Here is a 20,734-nt window from a genome sequence, read left to right as displayed (position 1 = left end):
ACAATATTTTGATCTGAAATATATTCTAATTAAAAAATTAAGGGCTTACACCGAATTTTTTTCGTTACATTTAATATTTTACAGCCGTATTCGAGTAAATTTCTTTTGATATTAACGGTATTCATTTGTCTGAACGTGGCTCCATTCGTGGCGGTCGATATGTTGGTGTGACATAACTTTGTTTATAACTGTTTACATTTCTAACTGTTTTATTTAGTGGTGATTCACTCCTTATTGAATGCTAAAATTACCATCCTAAGTTTACAATGCAGCATCAAGTTGTATTCAAAGAAAAATATGGGCCAAATGGAGTTGAAATCGCTTACGTCAAACCTCCAGGTAGGTACTTGGTACAAACTTCGTTATATCTTAGTATTTGTTGTTTTTTTTGGTTACCGCTTTCATTGTGATGACTTCAAAAATGTTTAAAAGACCAGGAAAACATCGTGAAAGTCACCTCGGGAACAAATATTCATAAAACAATATTTGAGAGCATAGCCTGCTTCTTCAGACAAATTTTCTTGCCCCATGGATATCCAGTCAGTGTCAGCGAGGATTACTTCGACTATCAAAAGTGGGACACCATCCAGGTACTTTGACCAAAATTCGTGTTGTAATAAAAAGTACAGCTTTTGAAATATCTCGACTTGACTTATAATAAACAAAGAAGAATTGAAACATGAGTTTCTGGCATCTCGAGCTCTCTCAAAGGCTGACTTTCGTAACATAGACTCTTCTTTCTGGGGACAAAGGCTTTTTGTAGCACCATTACGGGAACCCTGACGACTCGTGCCATAATGGAGGGAGTAGGTGTGGGTGACAATGCTGCTACACCACTAGCCGCTGCAATAACTTGGATTTTAAAGGACGGGACTGGAATGATTGGCAGGATATTGTTCGCCTGGTGGAAGAGGTTAGTTTAGCTTGGGAGCCGTTAACCCTTCGACCATGGTATAATGCTTGTCTTACCGTAGCCTTGTGAGTGTCTCCAAACTCCAGTGATCAACGATTCAGTTATCTACTAAAATGCTGTACATCGAGTGGACTGTACAAATATGATGTATTGTTTCAATTAAGTTTGTTTTTCTTGGCATTTTTAAGTTTTTTTGCTGTCAAAATACTCAAATTTTAAAAACCTGAATGCCTACTCATTTCACTGTAATTTTACCTTGCTAAAAAGGTGTTATGAAATTTACTTGTTATGTTAACCTTTATAATTGCTATTCAATGATTTCATCTCTAAAATGCAATATATAACATTATTTGAGGAATGATGTTTTGATGGTTGTTTTTACTAGTCCCATCATTCTAATACTTCAGCAATTATTTCAGTTTTTGACATCAAGGTGATTATGCACTTCGAATTAACATTACTTTTATGTGTTACTTTGTATATAATCATTCAATTGAAAGAAATATATTGTCAAATTCTATAGATGCCACTTAATAGAATCTAGTGTGTGTGTGTGCTGTTCTGGGCTTACCAGTCCTCCCACACTAGGCTTTGTCATCGATATTTCTAATTGATCCTTTCATGATTACCATATCATCTGCATTTTTATCAAAATTAATATACCAGTAGTGCATCATTTCCTATTGTTTTCATCAGCCCTCTTGTCATTATTATAGTCACTTTTCAAGTTTTGTGGCTCATACCTTTTCAGTAAATTTGATGATAGTATTTAATACATAAAGCATATTATTTCATTTCCATCATTTTCATGTTCAGTACTTCACTTGATTCGAACTGTAAGCAATGGAGGCTTGTGGCAGACATTCTGAATGATGCAGCGATGACTATTGAGCTGATGGTGCCTTATGTCCCTGGCTATGTGACGCAAGTATTGTGTGTCTCTACCACTCTCAAAGCCATAGTTGGAGTTTCTGGTGGGGCTACAAGAGCAGCCATCACTCAACACCAGGTATTGATTGCATATATTTTACCCCTTCTTTCTCATTAAGTTTTCTTTATTTTTTATTGAAGTTATCTGATCAATATATTCTTAATTTTCAGTCTATCAGGAACAATATGGCTGATGTATCGGCAAAAGATGGAAGCCAAGAGACCCTAGTCAACTTATTTGCATCCATAATGGGTGTTTTTCTACTTTCCCATATTGGGTCTACTCAGTGAGTCTTGATCATCCTGTTACTCGTGATTTACTTTGGAACCTTAGTAATACCTTAGATTACTAGACTCAAGCTAAGCAAATCCTCTCCAACCTTGGTGAAAATTGCATTTATAGATAAAGCAGGTGCTCTAAACTTGGTTAACCCTTTCACTGCTGTGAATGTACCCGGTACGTTCGCACGGCAGACTGCTGTGAACGTACCTTTTCTTCCTCCTTGCCATACGCTCGGCACTTTCACCGAAGCACTCCAAAAGGTGGCTGATTCGAGACCCTTTCCTCGACGAGCTCATCCTTGCTGGCCCCTCTCTTCGACCCTCCGAGCGGGGGGCCTCCCTCCCCAAAAGTGACCGCTTTGACTGCATTTTAAAAATCTATCAATCAATCCGAATCCGATCATCAAAAAATGATTGTTTGCGTCACACTCCTGCCAATCAAGCAATCAAGTACATCTTAGAACCGCGTTTCTGCAATGGAAAGTAACAATTTTGTTAACTTTGCTAAAATGGTCATTTTCCTGTGGTCCGCAGCCACGTTTTTAGCAATGTTAACAAAATCGTTATTTTTCATCACAGAAACACAGTTCAAAGACGTTCTTGATTGCTTGATTGGCAGGAGTGCGATGCAAACAATCATTTTTTGATGATCGGATTGATTGATAGATTTTCAAAATGCAGTCAGAGCGGTCACTTTTGGGGAGGGAGGCCCCCTGCTCGGAGGGTCAAAGAGAGGGCCCAGCTAGGGTGAGCTCGTCGAGGAAAGGGTCCCGGATTAGCGACCTTTCAGAGGGTGTACCACGCCCATCGTGGATGTACCTGCTCCAAGGCTCCACGAAACGCATTTTAACCTTTTCGCAGCATGTGAGGAGAAGGTTTTCAGAGATTGAACAGCAGTGAAAGGATTAAATAAAGCCACTTCTCTACCTCATGTCTGGCTGTGGGATAATTAGTGAGTTGAATAAAATCATTCCCCAAGGCTGTGTTCTTTGGTGGATTGGTCAAGGCATTGATTGGAGAGGAAGGGCTGCAAATGATACAAAAATCAAAAGTAGTGTGTGGCATGATGCTGCATCTGCATGCTTCATTTTGACTTGCATGAATAATTATTGAGTTAGCTATTGAAATCACATGTGATGGACTCTCCAAAGAAACACTTTTTAGTGACTATTTGTAGTCATCCATGCCTTTCCTTTAATTTTGCTAACTGCTTTTATAGTGTATGTCATATTTATTGAGTACATTGGAGGGATGTTTTATGTGATGTCAAAATGTTTTCATCTTTCTTTAGTTTGGAGTGGAAATTCTTTGTTTTACTAACCTTCATGCATCTGTATGCCAACTACAGAGCTGTGAAATCAATCAAATTCAAGACTTTGAATGTTCCACGATTTCTTATTCTCTTGGAAACCTACTTAACCAGGGGAAGAATCCTCTCTCCTGAAGTAGTTAATGCTCAAGAGTCTGCTTTCCTGGGACGTGGCATATCAGGTAAGTCTTGAATGGAATTTGGAGTTATTCTTTTTTTTTCAATACTCCATATTTTTGTTTAATTGGCTAGTTGTGTTACTTAAGATTAATTTGTATTCTTTTCTTAGATCAATTTTTTTTCAAAGTTCATGGAAGCTTATGAAATATTTTTGCCTTTAATGAAGTAAGTTTCATGGTGTGGTTGCAGCTTAGCGTTACCCTTATGCAAAATTGATATTTTATAGTTGGTTTGGCATGGGCCATCATACCAGTAATCATAAATTCTAAGTATTTTGCCTACTTTCACATAGAACTCAATTACCCAATCTCCTCGATGCATATTTTATGCAATTCTCATCTTCATTCTCAGCAAATCTCCCCATAGACAACTTTATTCATGATCAAAGATTCTCTTTTACATAACGAAAGATTTTTACAAATGTTCGTGATATAAAGTGTTGCAACTTTTTTCAATTGGGAAATAAATGCAGAACTGTTTTTCTTTTATGATTTATAGTTATTTTGTTTTATTATTTGTAATAATAATTATCATGAATTTTTAATACACAAAAATTGGTTGATGATGAAGAATAGAATAGGATCAGGGTAAATCTTTGTACCAATACTATAGTTGAATTTCATTGCGTGAAATTAAATGCATAATGTTATAGTAATAATAATAAATTTATTAACCTTCAATTTTACAAGGCAAGTCAATAGTAATGATCAAGTACATATAAGGTAATAGTCAAGTACATAAAGTCAGTAAAGGATATATACAAGTCAGTACACTATGGTGTACACCAAGGCACAATATACATAACAATCAAAATACAATGTTACATTATAAAATTGACATCCTACAAATATTTGGATTCGAAATCCTGTGGTTTATAATTATACCTATAATGTGAAGGCATTTTTGTCATTTATGAATTCATTTAGTGAATAAAAAGCCTTTTTACAAAGAATTTGTTTAATCACAGAAGAGAATTTCTTATTATCTTTCATTGTTTTCATTGTGTCTGGTACCTTATTGAAATACTGAATTCCTGTGTAAAGTACACTTTTTTCATAAAATGCTTTTTTGTGGAATATACTATTAAAATTATTAGGATGTCTGGTTTGGTATTTGTGACAACTCAAATGTGGTGTGTACAGATGAGGGTTATTTTTAACAAATATAATTACGTTAAGTATGTAAATACAGGGAAGAGTTAGAATTCTATCTTTGATGAAATAATTTTTGCAAGATTCACATGACTTCAGGTCATTTAAGACCCGTATAGCTCTTTTCTGGATCCTGAATAATCTCTCTATGTACACCATTGAGGCTTGTCCCCAGTATATAATGCCATATTGTAGTAGGCTGTGCATGTTAGCATGATATAATGTTAATGCTGCTGTCTTAGAACAGGTTTCCATGATTATTCTCATAGCAAATACAGTTTTATTCATTTTATTGCAAATATTATTAATGTGGCTACTCCAGTTTAGGTTAGTATCTATATTTAAGCCTAAAAACTTGAGACTGTCAACATTGATATATGGTAAACTATTATTGAGCCTCACAATATTTTCTTTTTGTTTCAAGGAATTAGACACGGAATAATATAATAACTGGGTTTTGTTGTCATTAATTATTAAGTCATTTGTTAGAAACCAGTTTTTTTACAATGTTATCTTGAATACAAAATTGCAGTTGTACCATGAAATTTAGAAGTGTATCTATTAAAGGCAATAAAAATATGTACTAATATCTTCAAAACCAGTTTGTTGGTTGGCTAGGCAACCGTCATCGGGGAGGGGATTGCATCTCAACTTGTCCGAGGATGTTGTGAGAGTGAGGTGTGGTGTTGATGTGATGACATCATAGATCGGGAGGGTCCCATCGATGAAGCCAGGGGGATGGTGTCGAGGATATCACAGTTGGGCCCTGACATCATTACATCTGTAGCAATTGTTAGGCTAAATAATAATCTTATGAGGTTGCTGTAGAGGAGCGATTATTGCCGCTTTAAAATACAGACTGCTCTGGTAGCCGAGATGGCTTGTATATATATTGGCGGCGAACTTCTCTCGAATGCCACATCAGAACTTCCGCGAACATTCTGTAATTTCTCTGGAAAGAGACAGAAAAAGCTCCGGCTGGCGCCAAGAATCGAACGTGGGCCATTCGATTGGGAGTCAAACACCTATCCACTGGTCCAACTCCATGTTGTGGCAGCTAATGCGCCACAAATCAACACCTTACCCTCCTCACCACTATTCACTCTTACCACATCCTCGGACAGTCTGAGACACATCCTCCTCCGATGATGGTTGCTAATCAACCAAAAAACCGGTAAATATATCCTATTTTAATTGGCTTTATGACGTGTAGTTTTAAATTTCATTTCAGCCAAGTAGCAGATCCACCCTAATTTGTACTTACCATCTTCCATTAAATTACAGACAAGAGCCTGTGTGGTTTTAAAATAAAAGTTGGGCAGTCCATATCCTCAGCTTCATCTTCATTAAAGTCTAAATCAGATCTCCTAAAACTAGTCACAAACATTCAAAAGCAAAGACCCTACTTACTCATTGTGGATGGAAGGAAAAGATGTATTCATGTGATTCTGAGACAGGATGAAACACCTCAAGATGTGATAAAAGCATACTTTCATGCTGTTCAACTTGGGATATCAACATGTCTTGCCTCCAAGGAGCCGCTGGTATGTAAATTTGACTATCTTTCTGCATTTTATAAGATATTTAATGGTGAAACTGTTTTCCTCTAATGTGCTGCCCAAATAATTGATTGCTCTACTTGCTCAAGTTTTTGCCTACCTTCTTTTATCTTGTCTCTCGCATTCCCAGCTTGTGATGCTATACAAAACTGCATAACTTTAATCTTCTCGGGGTTAATCCTCATGTCATATTGCTTGCAACGCCAGTCTAACGCATCCACTAGAGCTTGCAGTCCTCTCACCAACTCCTGATCATCCGCGAACCTCACTGATTTAAACATCACTCTCCCTACTTAAACCCCTACTTCCAACTCATCCCATGCCTCTCTTACCATATCTGCAGCATATAGGTTAAAAAGCAATGACAACGGTGGAGAGCCTTGCTGCACTCCGTGCTCAATGCTTACCCATGCTGATTCTCCATCTGCTAACCTTCCTTACACAGTCTTAGCATACACAGACCACAAATGAGTCATCTATCCCTCCAATTTATGCTTATTTTCTGTAGGATCTCCATAAACTTTACCCAGTCTATTAAATCAAATGCTTTTTCAAAATCCACAAGACAATTATGCATGTTCTGATTATATTTTTTATTCCTATCTACCAGGGATCTCATTACTGCTATTGCATTTTGAGTTGACTTTCCTTTTCTGAATCCAAACTCATCCCTTCTTAAGTTCTTGTGGGATGCTGTCCTCTCCAACTGCTTTCCTAGCTTTCAGGTCACTAATGTCTCTCCCCATCTAAGATCCCTAGCCCTAGATTATCCTCTTCCACTGCACTTTCCTCCACTATGTTTAATCTGTCTGATGTTTCTGCTGTCCTACAGATCTTCCACATTTGTCTTCTATCTAGTTGGAACCACAGTATGCTCACATACCGTCTTCAGCCTTAATTTTTGATAAGACTTGCCCTCTTTTGCCACCTGACGGCGACCCTAACCTGTCAAACAGCGTGCTTATCTCTTCCTCCTTCTGAAACTTATTCTTTTCCTCACACTGTCTTTTGCACCTTGCATCCCTTCCCCTGTTGGTTTATCACAGTAATTGATTATTAAATTTTAAGTATATAATTTCTTTTGCATTCCTCTCTACTGAATTCCTTTTATGACTTCTGCCATTAACCACAGTTTCTTCAGTTCCTGACATTCCCTCCTCATAACCCCTCATCAGAGATTCCATGTTCCATTTCCGCTCCTCTCTAATTTTCCATAGTCTTATGAGCCTTACATTGCCTTTTATAAGTTCTAATCAGGTTATGATCTGAATCCTCATCTGCCCCAGGAAAGCTGTACAAGTTTTTCACAGCATTCCTAAACCTCTAAAAATCTGGTATCATCATCATAATCATCTTTCTTAAAGTATCACCCCATATCCCGAGGAGTCTTCCATGTGTTACTCTGCCTTTTGCGATGATTGTAACATGTGTTTCTGATTGATTATTTATTTCTCCTGAAAAATTCTAATGCTTTTTCTCCTTACTCATTTTACATTCATAATCCAAATTCTCCTTTACGTTTCCATCCTTTTATTTTGTGACTAAAGCGTTCCCCCATCACTGCTAGATTTTTCTCGCCTGGTATTTTCCTGATTATTTCCTCAAGGGATATGATTGCTAGTGGGCATGTAAAGTTGACCCATAGAGTAGTACATAGTGATGGGGAGGAAAGTCAACGAGAGTTAGCTTTGGTATTTATCAGGAAACTGGGTTAGAGAGCAGGCAGCATAGAACAAGTAAGAAATAGGATTTTGGTGATAGAAATTGGGGCACATCCAATCGAACTTGTGTTTCAAGCGTTAAAGCTGACTTGCAATCATAGGAAGGAGAGCTTAGATAAGGTGTATTAACAGCTCGAAAAATGAAGATGGAAATCCTGGGTAAGAAAAATATATGGCTAATCTGTGGCGTCCGTGCCACAGAGTAGCAATCCAGAGTTTTAGCAGTGGCACGTGAAGGCTTATTGGAATTTAAAAAAAACTGAAAAACTGAGTTTCACTGTTTTGAAATTGTCATTTCCACTATTTCCATGAGTAAACCTTTGACATAGAATGGAAAATCTGAGGAAGATATTGCAATTTGTGATTTTAAAACTTTTGGGGAAGAAGAATTTTTGTTTATGAATCAAAATACTTTCTACCCTGTTTGTTTGATATGTAGAATTTGTGTTGCAGTGTGAAAGTAATTGAACCTTGACATTTCAAACAACTGCTTGGTGAGTGCAACAGTACATATCCTGTTGGATCACACTTGTGAACGAAATTTATGAGTAAAAAAAAATAAATCTCTGGCTGGCCAACAATTCTCATTCCAGAAGAGAAATGACAAAATGGAGAGTACAGTGAAGGCTTCTTATGAACTTTCTCTGTTGTTAGCCCAGAGAAAAATCATATGCTGATGGAGGCAAGGTGGTAGAAACTAGTTTTTTAAATTTTTGCCCAACATTTCGGTGATATAAATGTCAAATATGTATTTGGCTGATAAAATAGCTTTGTCAAGAAGCATCATCATACATTGTGTAGATGACAAGGGACCGAATGTTAGCACACAAATTGTCTCCAGAATACCAATACTTTGAGGAAGCTGTGGAAAAGGGGCTGATGGCTGGTTCTGATGGCAGAGTTCAGATAGCAGAAATTCAGAGACAGAGGTCCAAGACTTTGAGTCGAAGGCCTTTGAGCGAAAAGTCCTCAGCGGGAGAAGTTCAGAGGATTTTTGGAGGAATTTTTAGGGGAGGTACCAGAAATGAAATTTTTGGGGTAGGGAGGGAATATACTAAAAAATGCCACACTGAACTGCCTCAATTTGAAAAAAAATGTACCTTCAGTGAAACCACTGTTCACGGACACCTCTGACTTACGAATAGTATTCATTTCCCTGGCAGAAGAATATGCATTTGAATAAGGATAGAACCTCTAATATACATATTCTCCCTCTCATTGACATGGACACTTTTTTGACACACTTTTACTCTTTTACAGACACCATCGCCATGAGTTTTCTGATTGATCTGTCAAAAAATGGTGTTTTTTAATAAAAGTATTTCATACAGCTGGCTTAAATTCCTACACTATACTACTTGCAGTGCAATATTAAGACTTAGGTCACCTCTGACTAGGAGCATTTGTATCAGTAAATGAGAGGTTTCATTGTAGTTCATAATAAAGCGTAAGTTTGAACTTATTTTTTATTACGCTACCTATTTTTTATATCTCTACTACTCAGACTTATATGAAAAAAATGTGCTATTTACATAATAATCCTATATTCAGTCTATAAATAACATTTTATCCCCTCAAAAATGAAAAGGAGACTTTGTTGATTTCCACTGATTTATTTCGTCCATACGACATGTCATACGGACAAAATAAATCAGTGGAAATCAACGAAGTCTCCTTTTCATTTTAGAGTATTAATTTCCACATAGTTGAGCCTGACACAATTGCACATTTTATCCCCTTTTTATATATTTCAGTCTGCTAGAAACGTTTAAGTGGCATGCATACATTTTTTTCTGACTGTGGCACTCTCACTCACCTGTGTTAGACAAACCATGCAAGGAAATTAGGGGGAGGATTAATCACAAGAAGAACAAAAATTTGTTTGTTTAATAAACTATTAAGTAGCAGTAGATGTTTTAATCACTGCCAAATTAATCCAATTAATGGCATCCAACACTGATAGTTTTTTGATCACCTCCAACACTGCATTCGCAGTATCTGCAGCAGCTAATAATGATCGCATCATGTACTTCTTAAATTGTGCCTTCAGCAATATAATTACCACATTAGCTGAGTGATGCTGGTTGTGTTTGCTGGAAACTAGCTCCACATTTGTGAGGCGATTTTAGGGTTGCATTATCAAGGAAAAGTATGACTTTCCCATCTATCCTCTTCACTTTGGCATTGAAACTTTTATGCCACTCTACCTTTATCGAAGCAGTGTTCCATGCTTTTCTTTATTATGTCTCCATTTGACCGGTAGCTTCACAATTTCAGTGTGTTTGAAGCACGTCCTTCTTACTTGGTTGAAGTGTGCAAGCATGGGTTGGCACAGTGATCAAGAAAGAGAAAGGTGACGGGAGGGAAGAGGAGGTAGTTTTGTTGAGCATTTGATACTACATATGTACGTGAAACGAAACTCACTGCATTTTACATTAGGGACAAGGGACAATAGGCACTGGAGGAAGGTTAATGCTAGGTTTAGGAAGACAAGGAAGTGTTTTGGTCAAGATTGATGCCATAATGTCCTGAGTCCCTCCTGTGATGTGATGTCAGTCAATAATGATGTAGACCATAGTGAACAAACCTTTGGCTGGTTCCATTTTAATCCTTAGGCCACGGGAACATTTTTAATTTGGTATTTTTGGAATGGTCAGGGAGAGTTAAGCTGCAATAGCGATCACTACTGTGTGGAAAAGTGCACTTGTGCTTCATCCAGGTAGAAATAAACAGTTTTCCACAGTTGGTGTACAAAAGGTATAAAAACGTTCCCGCAGTCTAAGGGTAAGGATTATTTTCCAAGGAGAGGGCTTTACGAAACATTTTAGGATTTTATTTCCTTACGGTAAAAATTGTCCATGGGAATTGTTTATGCAAGTCTGCTTAACCCAGATACATGTGCTATTGCGACTGACAGGACCAGCAATATTTTCTGGATAAGACAGGTTTCCGCTAATTCAGGTTTCTCTGTATATTTGTTTAAGTGCTATGTTGAGTTATATGTAAACTTAAATGGTGGATTACCTTTAATTATAATAAAAGGATTCATGATATTGTATAATCTTTCTCAGACCTTTTCTCCTCTTTTCTTTGTGTTACACCCATGGTAATCACTACCATTCTTCCCTGGTTTGCAGGAAATTTTAAAAATCAAGAGCATTAATTCTCCTCTGGCACGATTAAAAGAATCAATGAACATATATATGCAAGGAATGTCATCAACAAATACATCACTTCCTCCTTTGGGTAAGTGCCACAGCCTTCCAGTAGAAGCAATGCTCTCGGTCGATGAGCTGGTTGATGCAGACCTTGATCATTTCATGGGAGGGATCGAATCCAGAGGCAAGTAAAATGTGTTTGTCAAGTACCAATTGTGTGAATGTCTGTTCCAACTGTCCATTTAACTAAATTTTTACAGGGTGGGTTACTGCAAATCATCAACTCATCGTTGATGAATGGAGGGGTTTATGGTAGTTCCATGCCTCAAAAAGTCAATCTTGATTCATGGTAAGTTCGGGAATGTACTGACTTTGTCAAACTAATGTCATTCCATTCATCTCACTGTTTTATACTCTTTTTTTTAAATAAAGCACTCATTTTATAAACAATATGATATAATCTTCCAACATCCATACTGTACAATAATTCAGAGTTATAAATAGTTGCTACTCCAGCCACAAATAGGAAAGGCACGTCTTGTGATGGTTTGTTTTGCCATCATGGAAGCTTCATTGAGGAACTTTCATGCATTCCACAACATTGATTATTGAACAATGACCATTTTCTGATTACATAACGTACATTTAATTTTGATCTATTCCATTTCCATTCAAATGCAAATTTTTCCCTTCCTTAACCAAGAACTTCCCCATATGGCGCCCAATTCTCTGAGACAATGTAATGAACAGCAAGATTATGTGCCCCCGAGGTACACATTATATGAAATTTTCACTAACAAGTATCTGGGAATCCATACCTGTGTGGGTTAGGGTAAGTACACATTGATATGATGAACACACATTAACCACATCAACAAGTTGAGCACAAAAGTTTACAACTTGATCACATAAAGAAACCATCCATTGTGTAACGTCAAAGGACATGATCCTTCTCACAGTGACTGGATGGTGGCCCCACTTTCCAGTTGACAGAAAACTCCGCCGCAACTTTGGCAAGCCACCTTACGGATCAGATGTTTCAGGGGCTTTCCCACCAGTCTGCGAGAGGTGCTTCACTATGTCCACCCAATCCCATCCTCTCGGCTTCTCCCCTTTTCCATCCACCCGTTCCCACTGTTTTCTCTTCTGAGCCTTGCTGAGTTGCTCTTTCTTCATCTTTGGGGCCTTCGTCTCCTGTAAAAGAGAAAAAAATGCAAGTGGTGTCGTAACTTTTTTCTTTGATGGAGAATATAGATATCAATCTACTTTCACGAGAGCAAAAAAAAGGTAGAGTGCCAAAAACTACATGTTCACCTAAGGTACATATTGATTTTCCATGATGATAGAGAAAATAACGTCCCCGACAACAAGGCTTAACAGAAAGCCTTAAGAGTGAGAGAGCCTTAGAGAAAAGCTTTAGAGTGAAATAAATCACAGTTATTCCTAAGTAAGTCGAACTTATTCCACATCACATATTCCACACAATCTAAAAGTAAGTACATATATTCAGTTTATATCAATAAATATAGAGGGGAATATGGTAGTCATAGATTACTCAATTGCCTGAAAAAAACATCAGAAAGGAACGATATTTCCTTCTTCTTGGGAATGCACATTGCAATATCCAATACAAATCATTACCAATAGGATTCAGCGATTGGAAAATGAAACAAAACTGTCAGGACATTGTAGGACAACTGAAACATTGTATACTAGTGAAAATGTACAACAAAGTTCACATTCCTTTTGCACATACTAAAAAATGAGAACAACAGAAAGTGGAGAAACAAAAAAATTGGGCTTTTTTAAATGGTGTAGGAAGTAGCTGTCACAGAATTTCTTCCCTGATGAGATTACTCATGGTGAATGCCCAGCTTTTGCCAATGTTTGTCATGAGAATTACAACTTATTCCACTGAAATATGCTACATCTGACTATGATAAACTGTATTAACATACCCCCTTTAGCTGCTTTTGAAGCAGTATCTAGATTATCTAGCTGCCTATGCACTTGCAAAATAACCTTTATAAAAAGATATGGTTACAGAACTAAGGTAAACACTTCATTCCCATTAGCACTCATATATTTTTTCCATTAAGAACATAATGCAAGGTCGAATCCTACTCAAGTTCAGTTGAATATACAATAATATCATGATAAATTATTTAGTTATTGCATAATAGTTTCAATGAAAACGTTAAATATTTTAATTTTTGGCATTGAAATTTTTACATTTTACAGATGTAATATGGATTGTATTATTAAAAAGTATTCTGAAGTTACAATGGAAATGTAAGTCAAGAAGTAGATGATGACTAAAACAGTAATGAAACTATCCAAACCATATTAAAATCAATAATAAAACTTCAATCAATCAGCCAGTTTCCAATTCAGTTTTACACTTCACTGAGCATCTAAAAAGATCAACTAAATGCTTTTAAGAGCCAAATCATTTTTTCCAAAGTATGAAATGAATGGCAAGTACGAATATTAATTAGATAGTGAATTAGCTTTCAGCCCATTGAAGGAGTAGGTGATGGCAAAAATATTCAACACACTTTCTATTAATTCCTTTCAACTAACACAATGAGCCGTCGAGCTTATATGACTCTAAAGTTAGTGGCATGTACCTTTTATTCATTATTTTCATCACACCCCAATGGGAAATTACGTTGACTAACACCCTTATAGGTTCAGCTGGAATTAGGAAAGCCTCTATTACATATGCCACACGAAACCTAATGCAGTACATATATAACCTCTTCTATGAAACACTCATATGGTATCAGAAACATGCTATTCCCTAGTTTGACTGTTCAAACGCATCGAGTTCATCGGTTCATTAAATATTACAGATAAATAAATTGGCATCTTATCAGCATGCTTCAAGTCCGCGTTCGACCCCTATGGATCTATAATATTGACCACCTTGAATCAAATTCATGGAGGGAGATTTCATTACTATTGACCATTAATTTTAAGGAGTAGCCATTACTTTCAAATCATCAATATCAGCCATATGGTTTACAAACCCGAAAGAAGATAGTTACCACATTGTCCGATATTGTAATTTGGTCGACTGCGTCCACCAGAGACGATGATGCAGTAACGGGAGACTCTGGTTGAGCAGAAAGCAATTCTTCAGAATGCTCCTTCACCCATTCGAACAATGTGTACGTCATAGCCTCCCCTAATAATTGCTCAGCTTCTTTTCCAATTGTATTAACCACATGGTCCTTCACTTCTTGTACTCTGTCGACAAATACACATAGAAAACATTCACTTGTGTGCACAGTATTAATATAACCCACTCAACAAGAAAAAGAACTAGCCACGTCGGCCAATCTTACATATGTTTATTATAGAACGTATCCATGTTTATGATAGGTTTATCCGCCGGGTAAGTTTCACCCCAACACAGTTCCAGAAGGAACGATTTGGGGTCTCCTTCTTCACCATACTGTAAATTAAGGTTACCGTTTAGGTTCTCAAATTTCTTAGATCTCTCGTCTGAGCACCACATCAAAATTCAATGAGAAAACCACTTACTTTGTACTGATATTTATTTTCGTTCAAATCTTTAAAGGCTGGATCTCCATCGTAAATTGCTAGGAGAACTTCCCTCTCCTCGTTTTGCAATTCCAAGTTAGACATTTTGGCCTATTTTAGAATTCAGTTGTTAAATTACGACCACGCCATACCTAAAAAATTAATTTTCCAAACTAACAATGCCGAAATTAAGCGAAAATTTCGGAGCTGCAACGTCTCACGTCCGTTGAAAAGGCATATTATGCACGCACAATCCGCCCCGTTACCTAAAATTGCACACAGAGATGTTGCTTTGTTTTCTATCAGTTGTTCGCTCTTGCCGCTAGATGTCTCTGGTGGTCTCAACTCATGACGCCCGACGGGTTGCTTGACGTCACGGAGTAAGATGCCTGCTAAAAAACGTATCTTCCCGCCGTCCACCAGTTGCTCCAGGATCATGACTAAGTGGCGACTGTGGGTCTCTCCGTGGATTTTGTTGCTGGTGGTTGCCGTGACTTCGTCCGCGGCAAGAAGGGGAGGAGCGAAAGGTGGCGATGTCCGGCACGGTCATAAAGGATTAGAGCCATATGAGCTCGAGGATTCCCATGAGAAGGTTAGGGTTTAATTTTTTAAATGTAAATTTTCTATTCCATCCCATGAAAAATACCTATGCTAGGAAAACCGGAATCGTCAAACTTATATAGTCATTGAATTTTTTTCTACACTGTCGTTTGCTTAATCGAGGAAGCGCCTTTTCCATTTATTCATTTTTTTTCAATTATTATATCTGTAACTTTTCCTGCCATGAAACTTTTTTTAATTTTGCTGTGGGGGTTTAATTTTTATACTTGTACACAACGGTTTGTATTTTTTCCTTCTGTAAAATTAGTTTTTATCATTCCAGGCGAAAACGTTTTTATTTTTTTACCGTTTTGAAGACAAGCTTTCTTTTACAGCATCGAGTAGTTGGAAGGTTCAGGCATTTTTTCTCGTTTTACTATCGGTCAGTTTCTGTAAGAATGTATCGTATCTTCTTCGGTAATCTAATACTAACTTTCTTAAAAATATAATATCTCATTTCGCTATGAACTCCATGAAATTTAGGTTAAAGCGTAATTTTGCGATCTTTTAAACAGTTTTAAGCATCGCGAAATTTCGCTTTCGGCCGTAAAATACAGCCGCGTGTCTTATTTGGCGCTCTTTTAATAGGCATTTTAACACTAAATTAGTCGAATTTTATTTCTAAGTTTTTTTTTAAATTTGATGTGAATTTATTTTTCATCGATGCAACGCGGTTTATCTTTCCAATTATATTTATTTGAGTGACAATTGATAATAGCTGGCTCATTGTCAGTACCCGTAGTTCATCTGTCACCTTTAGCACCAGTAGATACCAATAAGTGTTTTGTAAATGATTTTGTATTATGTTACTGTGACATCCTTAGCTTTGTCCTTATTATTCCTCCGTATTTAAAATATTTTTGTGGCTTGAACACCTCGAGGTTGGACCATTGACAGTTTTTCCAATGATGTAAACTTTAAAATTGATCCTTTTAGGGGTTTGGATACTTAAACAATTGACGGCATGCTTGCTTTCAACTTAATTGAAAAGGTTATGTTCAACTGTTTTTTCAGGAAACTGTTGTTACATTGGTTCCTCCTGAAAACGGTTAATTCGTTTTTAAAGCGGATCAAGGGGTCAGAGCGTATACTCAGCGTTATTACGGGAAACTTCTTTGGAAACAAAGACATAACTTTATTTTATCTCTAATTTATTTTATGATAGCTTACATAGAATTGTGCCTGACGGAAGCAGACACGTTGTGACGCTTGGGGATTCAATTTTCTCAAAAGTGACCTTTACCTTAACAATGAAAATAGAGGATGAAGTAATTTTCAGGAACATAATGACATAAGATTACGTTATCGACCGCGTTCATCGCTTGAAGTTGTACTATCGATACGCATCGCCTGGTAAGTTAGGATAAATTAAAAAAAAAAGTTAATCATCATGAACCACCAAAATCGTAATGTTGTGACTTAGGTGGCAAGGTGAAACCAGCGGTGTATCTGAAACCGCGGTTTATTGGGGCGCGTTATAAGAGATTTTTTATGTATTTATAATTATCGGGAGCTAAGTAAATAAATTATTCCTTGAGAGGTAAATTAAAAGCATCTTAAGTCTTCATCATCATCATCATTAGTCAATAATCGATTGGTTTGACGCAGCTCTCCATTCCTCTCACCTATCCGCTGGTCTTTTCATAGCGATATATTTCTTCTCTTTCACATCCTTTACAACCTGTGCTATGTAACTCATTCGGGGCCGCCCTTGCCCTTCTTCCCTTCCACTTGTCCTTCAACGATTGTATTCATCATGCCTCAAAATGTGGCCAACTAAGTTATCCCGTTTTTAGAATAGTTCTCTTTTCTGCCGCTCTTCTAAGGACTTTTTCATTACTTACTCTCGTAAATCTTGCATTTTGCGATTGTGATAATAAATCTATGTGTGCTACACATTTCATGAAAAAATTTCATCCCTCTAATTTAGTGACAAAGTTCTTACACATTTAAATCGATGGCAGATGTCTCTATTTTGTGGGATTTTTTAAATAAATTTCGTAGGCTGATTGTGTTCCTAACACGTAATAACCTTTTATTTCCTAATTTTCATTTTTTCCTTTCTCCTCCTCCTCTCATTCCCATCGCTATTAACAAGCTCCGAAACAAATCATAGATTATAAATATCTTGCTTTTTTATTATACTCAAGTATTCAGTTGTCGGCATCTGATCTTTTTACGGTTATTATTAAGTATTTTACCGATTAAAGTAAGTTTTCTTGGAGTATTTAATAAGCATTCTATCAGCCTTCCCTTCCTTCAAGTACTTCCCTCCTCAATTCACAATAAGACCTACTCCCTTTCTTTCTATCATAAAATCCTATTCTTTTCCTACCTCTCCCTCGTTTACCTAATATTCTACCCTCTAAGACAGTTTTTTAACTTCTCCTCCCCGCTAAGTACTCCCTCCATCCATACCTTCTGTCTCCTAAGTGTCACGTCTGGAAGCTGCCTCTCCTCACCCACCATGTCCAGCACTTCGTCGTGTCTCCTCCTCTCCGCCCACTTCACCTTCATTCTTTCCAGATCATGGAAAAAATGGAGGAGTGAAATGAATGGAGAATCTTTTCATGACTCGTATCTTATTTAGTTTCATTTGTTATGCTATGCTTGATAATAGCTGTAATTATATTAGGATAAGGTATTTATTATATATCTTGCTTATTTAAAGAACAAATAAATTTTAAAATGTGGCTGATGTAGCAATATGTATTTAAATTAATTCATCCGCAAATTTTACGATTCGCGTATGCAGCTGGTTACTGTTAGTTATCTCACACCTCGGATACATCTTGCACCATCACCTCGCACTCATTTTTCGCGTTGTGCGTCCAGAAGCCGCCGTGGCCGGTAGGAATCGCTGCCTAACCCGCTCTTCTCACCTATCACCCATTTGAGAAGTGGTTGTTTGTAACTTTGGCAGGCACAAATCGTAGCATATTTTTGAAAACAATAATTATATCTAATTGTAAATCTGATAAATATTTTATATATTAAATTTATCTCACCTAGGCACCTGTCTGGTGTTCTTATACTCAGCAAGCATTTATCGGAAAAATGGTCGAATAACTTAAATCACGATCATTAACGATTTCACTTGGAATTTTTCATCTTACTTAAATTACAAATTACTCATGAACCAGAAGCTGTAAAATTACAGTTCCTCATGCATTATTTTTCACCTGTGAAGAAGGACATCTTCGGTGTTTATCGCAGTTTTGTTTTGATTTTTTTCTTTTTTAGTAACGAGAGGGTTAAAAATGGACTCTTTATGGTCAAATTCATAATGTTCCCAAGAAAAAAATCATACCTTGCTTATCACTCGAAATTTTCCTCGAGATTCACCGAACTTCACTGACTTGCTGGTGTAAAGTTTATCGACCTAGGGTCTAAGTATGTTGCACTGAATTCTGAAGCTAGGTACTTAAGATTCCTCACTGAATCAGCCGGTAGTATAAATTATTGTCTATGGAACCTTTATTGTGCTATTAACAATATTTACTGGTGAGCCAACATGTTTTTATACGTCCAATGTATGAGGCATGAAACATTCACTGGCGCGAGTATAACTGTGGTATTAAAATAAAATATAATTACAATTTTCCACAATATGTCACACCTGAATCGGTTTAATTCATTACTGTAGTGATTACATGAATTTACCGATTACTTAAGCGTACTTTGAAGTTGACTGTTTGAATGACTTTTTGAGAAATAGGTCGATTCTAAGTTCAAATTTAAGCAAAAAACGTAATCATAACAGGTAACTTGAAATTACATTTCCCTCGTCATATCAGATTCGTTGTAATTTTAGCTGTGGAGCGAGAGTCGCTGTTGGCTTTGGAGAGAGAAATTAAATGTATGCGGTTACTTCCATTTGAAATGAGAAAGTTTTTTCATGTTTATAAATGGCAGATCGTGTGTTCATCTGGTTCAGTTTGTGTTGCAAGGAAGCTGAATGAGATTGTCAACCTAGCTTATGTGGCTTAAGTAGATTCGGCCGCGGCTGACGGAGAGACTAATAAAGATTTGCGGAGGTCAATTGGTTGTCCGGCTGATGTGATTGTTCTGTTTTCGGTGTCCGAACTGCCAGAGCCGGAAAACAACCGCTTCGTCTTTATTCTTGCAATTACTTCCCTCCTGCAGGGATCGAAACACCAATTAGGTCGGCGTACGAAACACAACGCATTGTTTTGAAAGCATTGCACTAAGGACAGTCGATTTCCTAATTTCGAAAGTGAGCCATTTTTTATGCGATGAAGACATTCTTGGAAATAGGGAAGGGAAATTTTCCTAGATTTTCGCTAGACATCTTAATAAAATGTTGATTTTTTTATTCTGTGATTATTTTTTATATATATAAGAGTGATTGGTAATTAAAAATAAACATAGAATTCCTTTACATTTTCACGTAAAAAAGGTAAATTAAAGCTCAAAACATTCTCGACGTGCCTTGGTCTTATCATTTTCGTCATTGGTCGGGAATACTAGGAGAGGTTTGACGCAACTTAAACTGACGCAAAGTTTGTCATCATCTGAATGATTAGGTCTTCTTATCAGGGTAAGCAGACATCTCTTTCCTTCTTTTCCAGGCCATAATGAATTAACTCACGTCTACGTGGAATATGTTGCGTAGCAATATTCTGATCGCGCCCATTGTATCTGGCGCTATGTATATCGTCTATCTCTGACCTCCACATGGATAAAGCTTATAATCGGATGTAGTCAATGGAGACTTAAAACTCATCTTTAAACAAAATAACATGTATCCTTACATAAAATTTTCTTCCCTTGCTTTAAATTCGTATTCGCTATGCTGATGGCAATTATTGCCACTGTTCCATCTCTGAGAACGATATGGTGATTAATTTTCTGATTGATAAAAAATCTACATAGAATTTGTGCGTATGTGTACTTTAAATGCCGTTGAAATGATTTCCATCTGTTACGGTAATCCTTCACGGCTATCTTTTTCGGCCAACTAGAGTTTTACTTGAAAGATAATCAATTGGGAAATAAAGTGAAAAACACTATATTTAAAAAAAATAAATAAAATGATAATAATATAACTTTATTCCACTAATATGCAATTACAGAACAACAGAAAACCCTTAAAGAATGGTGGAATATATAGGTAAACCTTGTGAAATCGTTTTGGGGCTACCATCATACACTGTTTATACAGGACTGGTGCTATCAATACATGACAAAATACTGATACACATAGGTAACTAACCTGTTTTTAGAAACCTATAACAATTACATACATACGTACCTTGTAATGAGAACATTTTATGCTACCTTTCTTAGCAAAACGTCTTCTTCCTCATAGCGCATAAGCCATTTTTTAACAGCGGATGTAAATCCCCATCATTTCTCCTC

General features: G+C 36.8%; 3 protein-coding genes across 3 annotated transcripts in view; 2 read left to right on the top strand and 1 right to left on the bottom strand.

Moving 5' to 3' along the window:
• The first annotated feature begins 124 nt into the window (after positions 1–124).
• Positions 125–12,081, top strand: LOC124159428 (RUS family member 1). The gene is made up of 9 exons (XM_046535234.1): positions 125–339; positions 433–590; positions 753–913; positions 1,730–1,922; positions 2,015–2,130; positions 3,417–3,616; positions 6,050–6,309; positions 11,183–11,387; positions 11,464–12,081. Exons 1-9 carry the CDS (start codon positions 267–269, stop codon positions 11,517–11,519), a joined length of 1,422 nt encoding a protein of 473 aa, XP_046391190.1. The 5' UTR covers positions 125–266; the 3' UTR covers positions 11,520–12,081.
• Positions 11,642–15,032, bottom strand: LOC124159430 (RWD domain-containing protein 4). The gene is made up of 4 exons (XM_046535237.1): positions 14,753–15,032; positions 14,554–14,663; positions 14,254–14,455; positions 11,642–12,397 (listed from the first exon to the last, which is right to left on the bottom strand). The coding sequence occupies exons 1-4, from the start codon at positions 14,855–14,857 to the stop codon at positions 12,227–12,229; spliced, it is 588 nt and encodes a 195-aa protein (XP_046391193.1). The 5' UTR covers positions 14,858–15,032; the 3' UTR covers positions 11,642–12,226.
• Positions 15,033–15,082: 50 nt separating this feature from the next.
• LOC124159429 overlaps positions 15,083–20,734 on the top strand; it is a 190,801-nt gene continuing 185,149 nt past the window's right edge. Inside the window, exon 1 of the mRNA XM_046535235.1 lies at positions 15,083–15,344. Within this exon, the coding sequence (XP_046391191.1) occupies positions 15,138–15,344 (207 nt within the window). The 5' untranslated portion in view covers positions 15,083–15,137. The remainder of the gene's footprint in view (positions 15,345–20,734) is intronic.

This window comes from Ischnura elegans, chromosome 5, assembly GCF_921293095.1.
Source record: "Ischnura elegans chromosome 5, ioIscEleg1.1, whole genome shotgun sequence".
In the NCBI taxonomy this organism is placed as follows: domain Eukaryota; kingdom Metazoa; phylum Arthropoda; class Insecta; order Odonata; family Coenagrionidae; genus Ischnura; species Ischnura elegans.
Note: the sequence above shows the minus strand (reverse complement) of the source record. Positions and strands in the feature narration are given on the sequence as shown.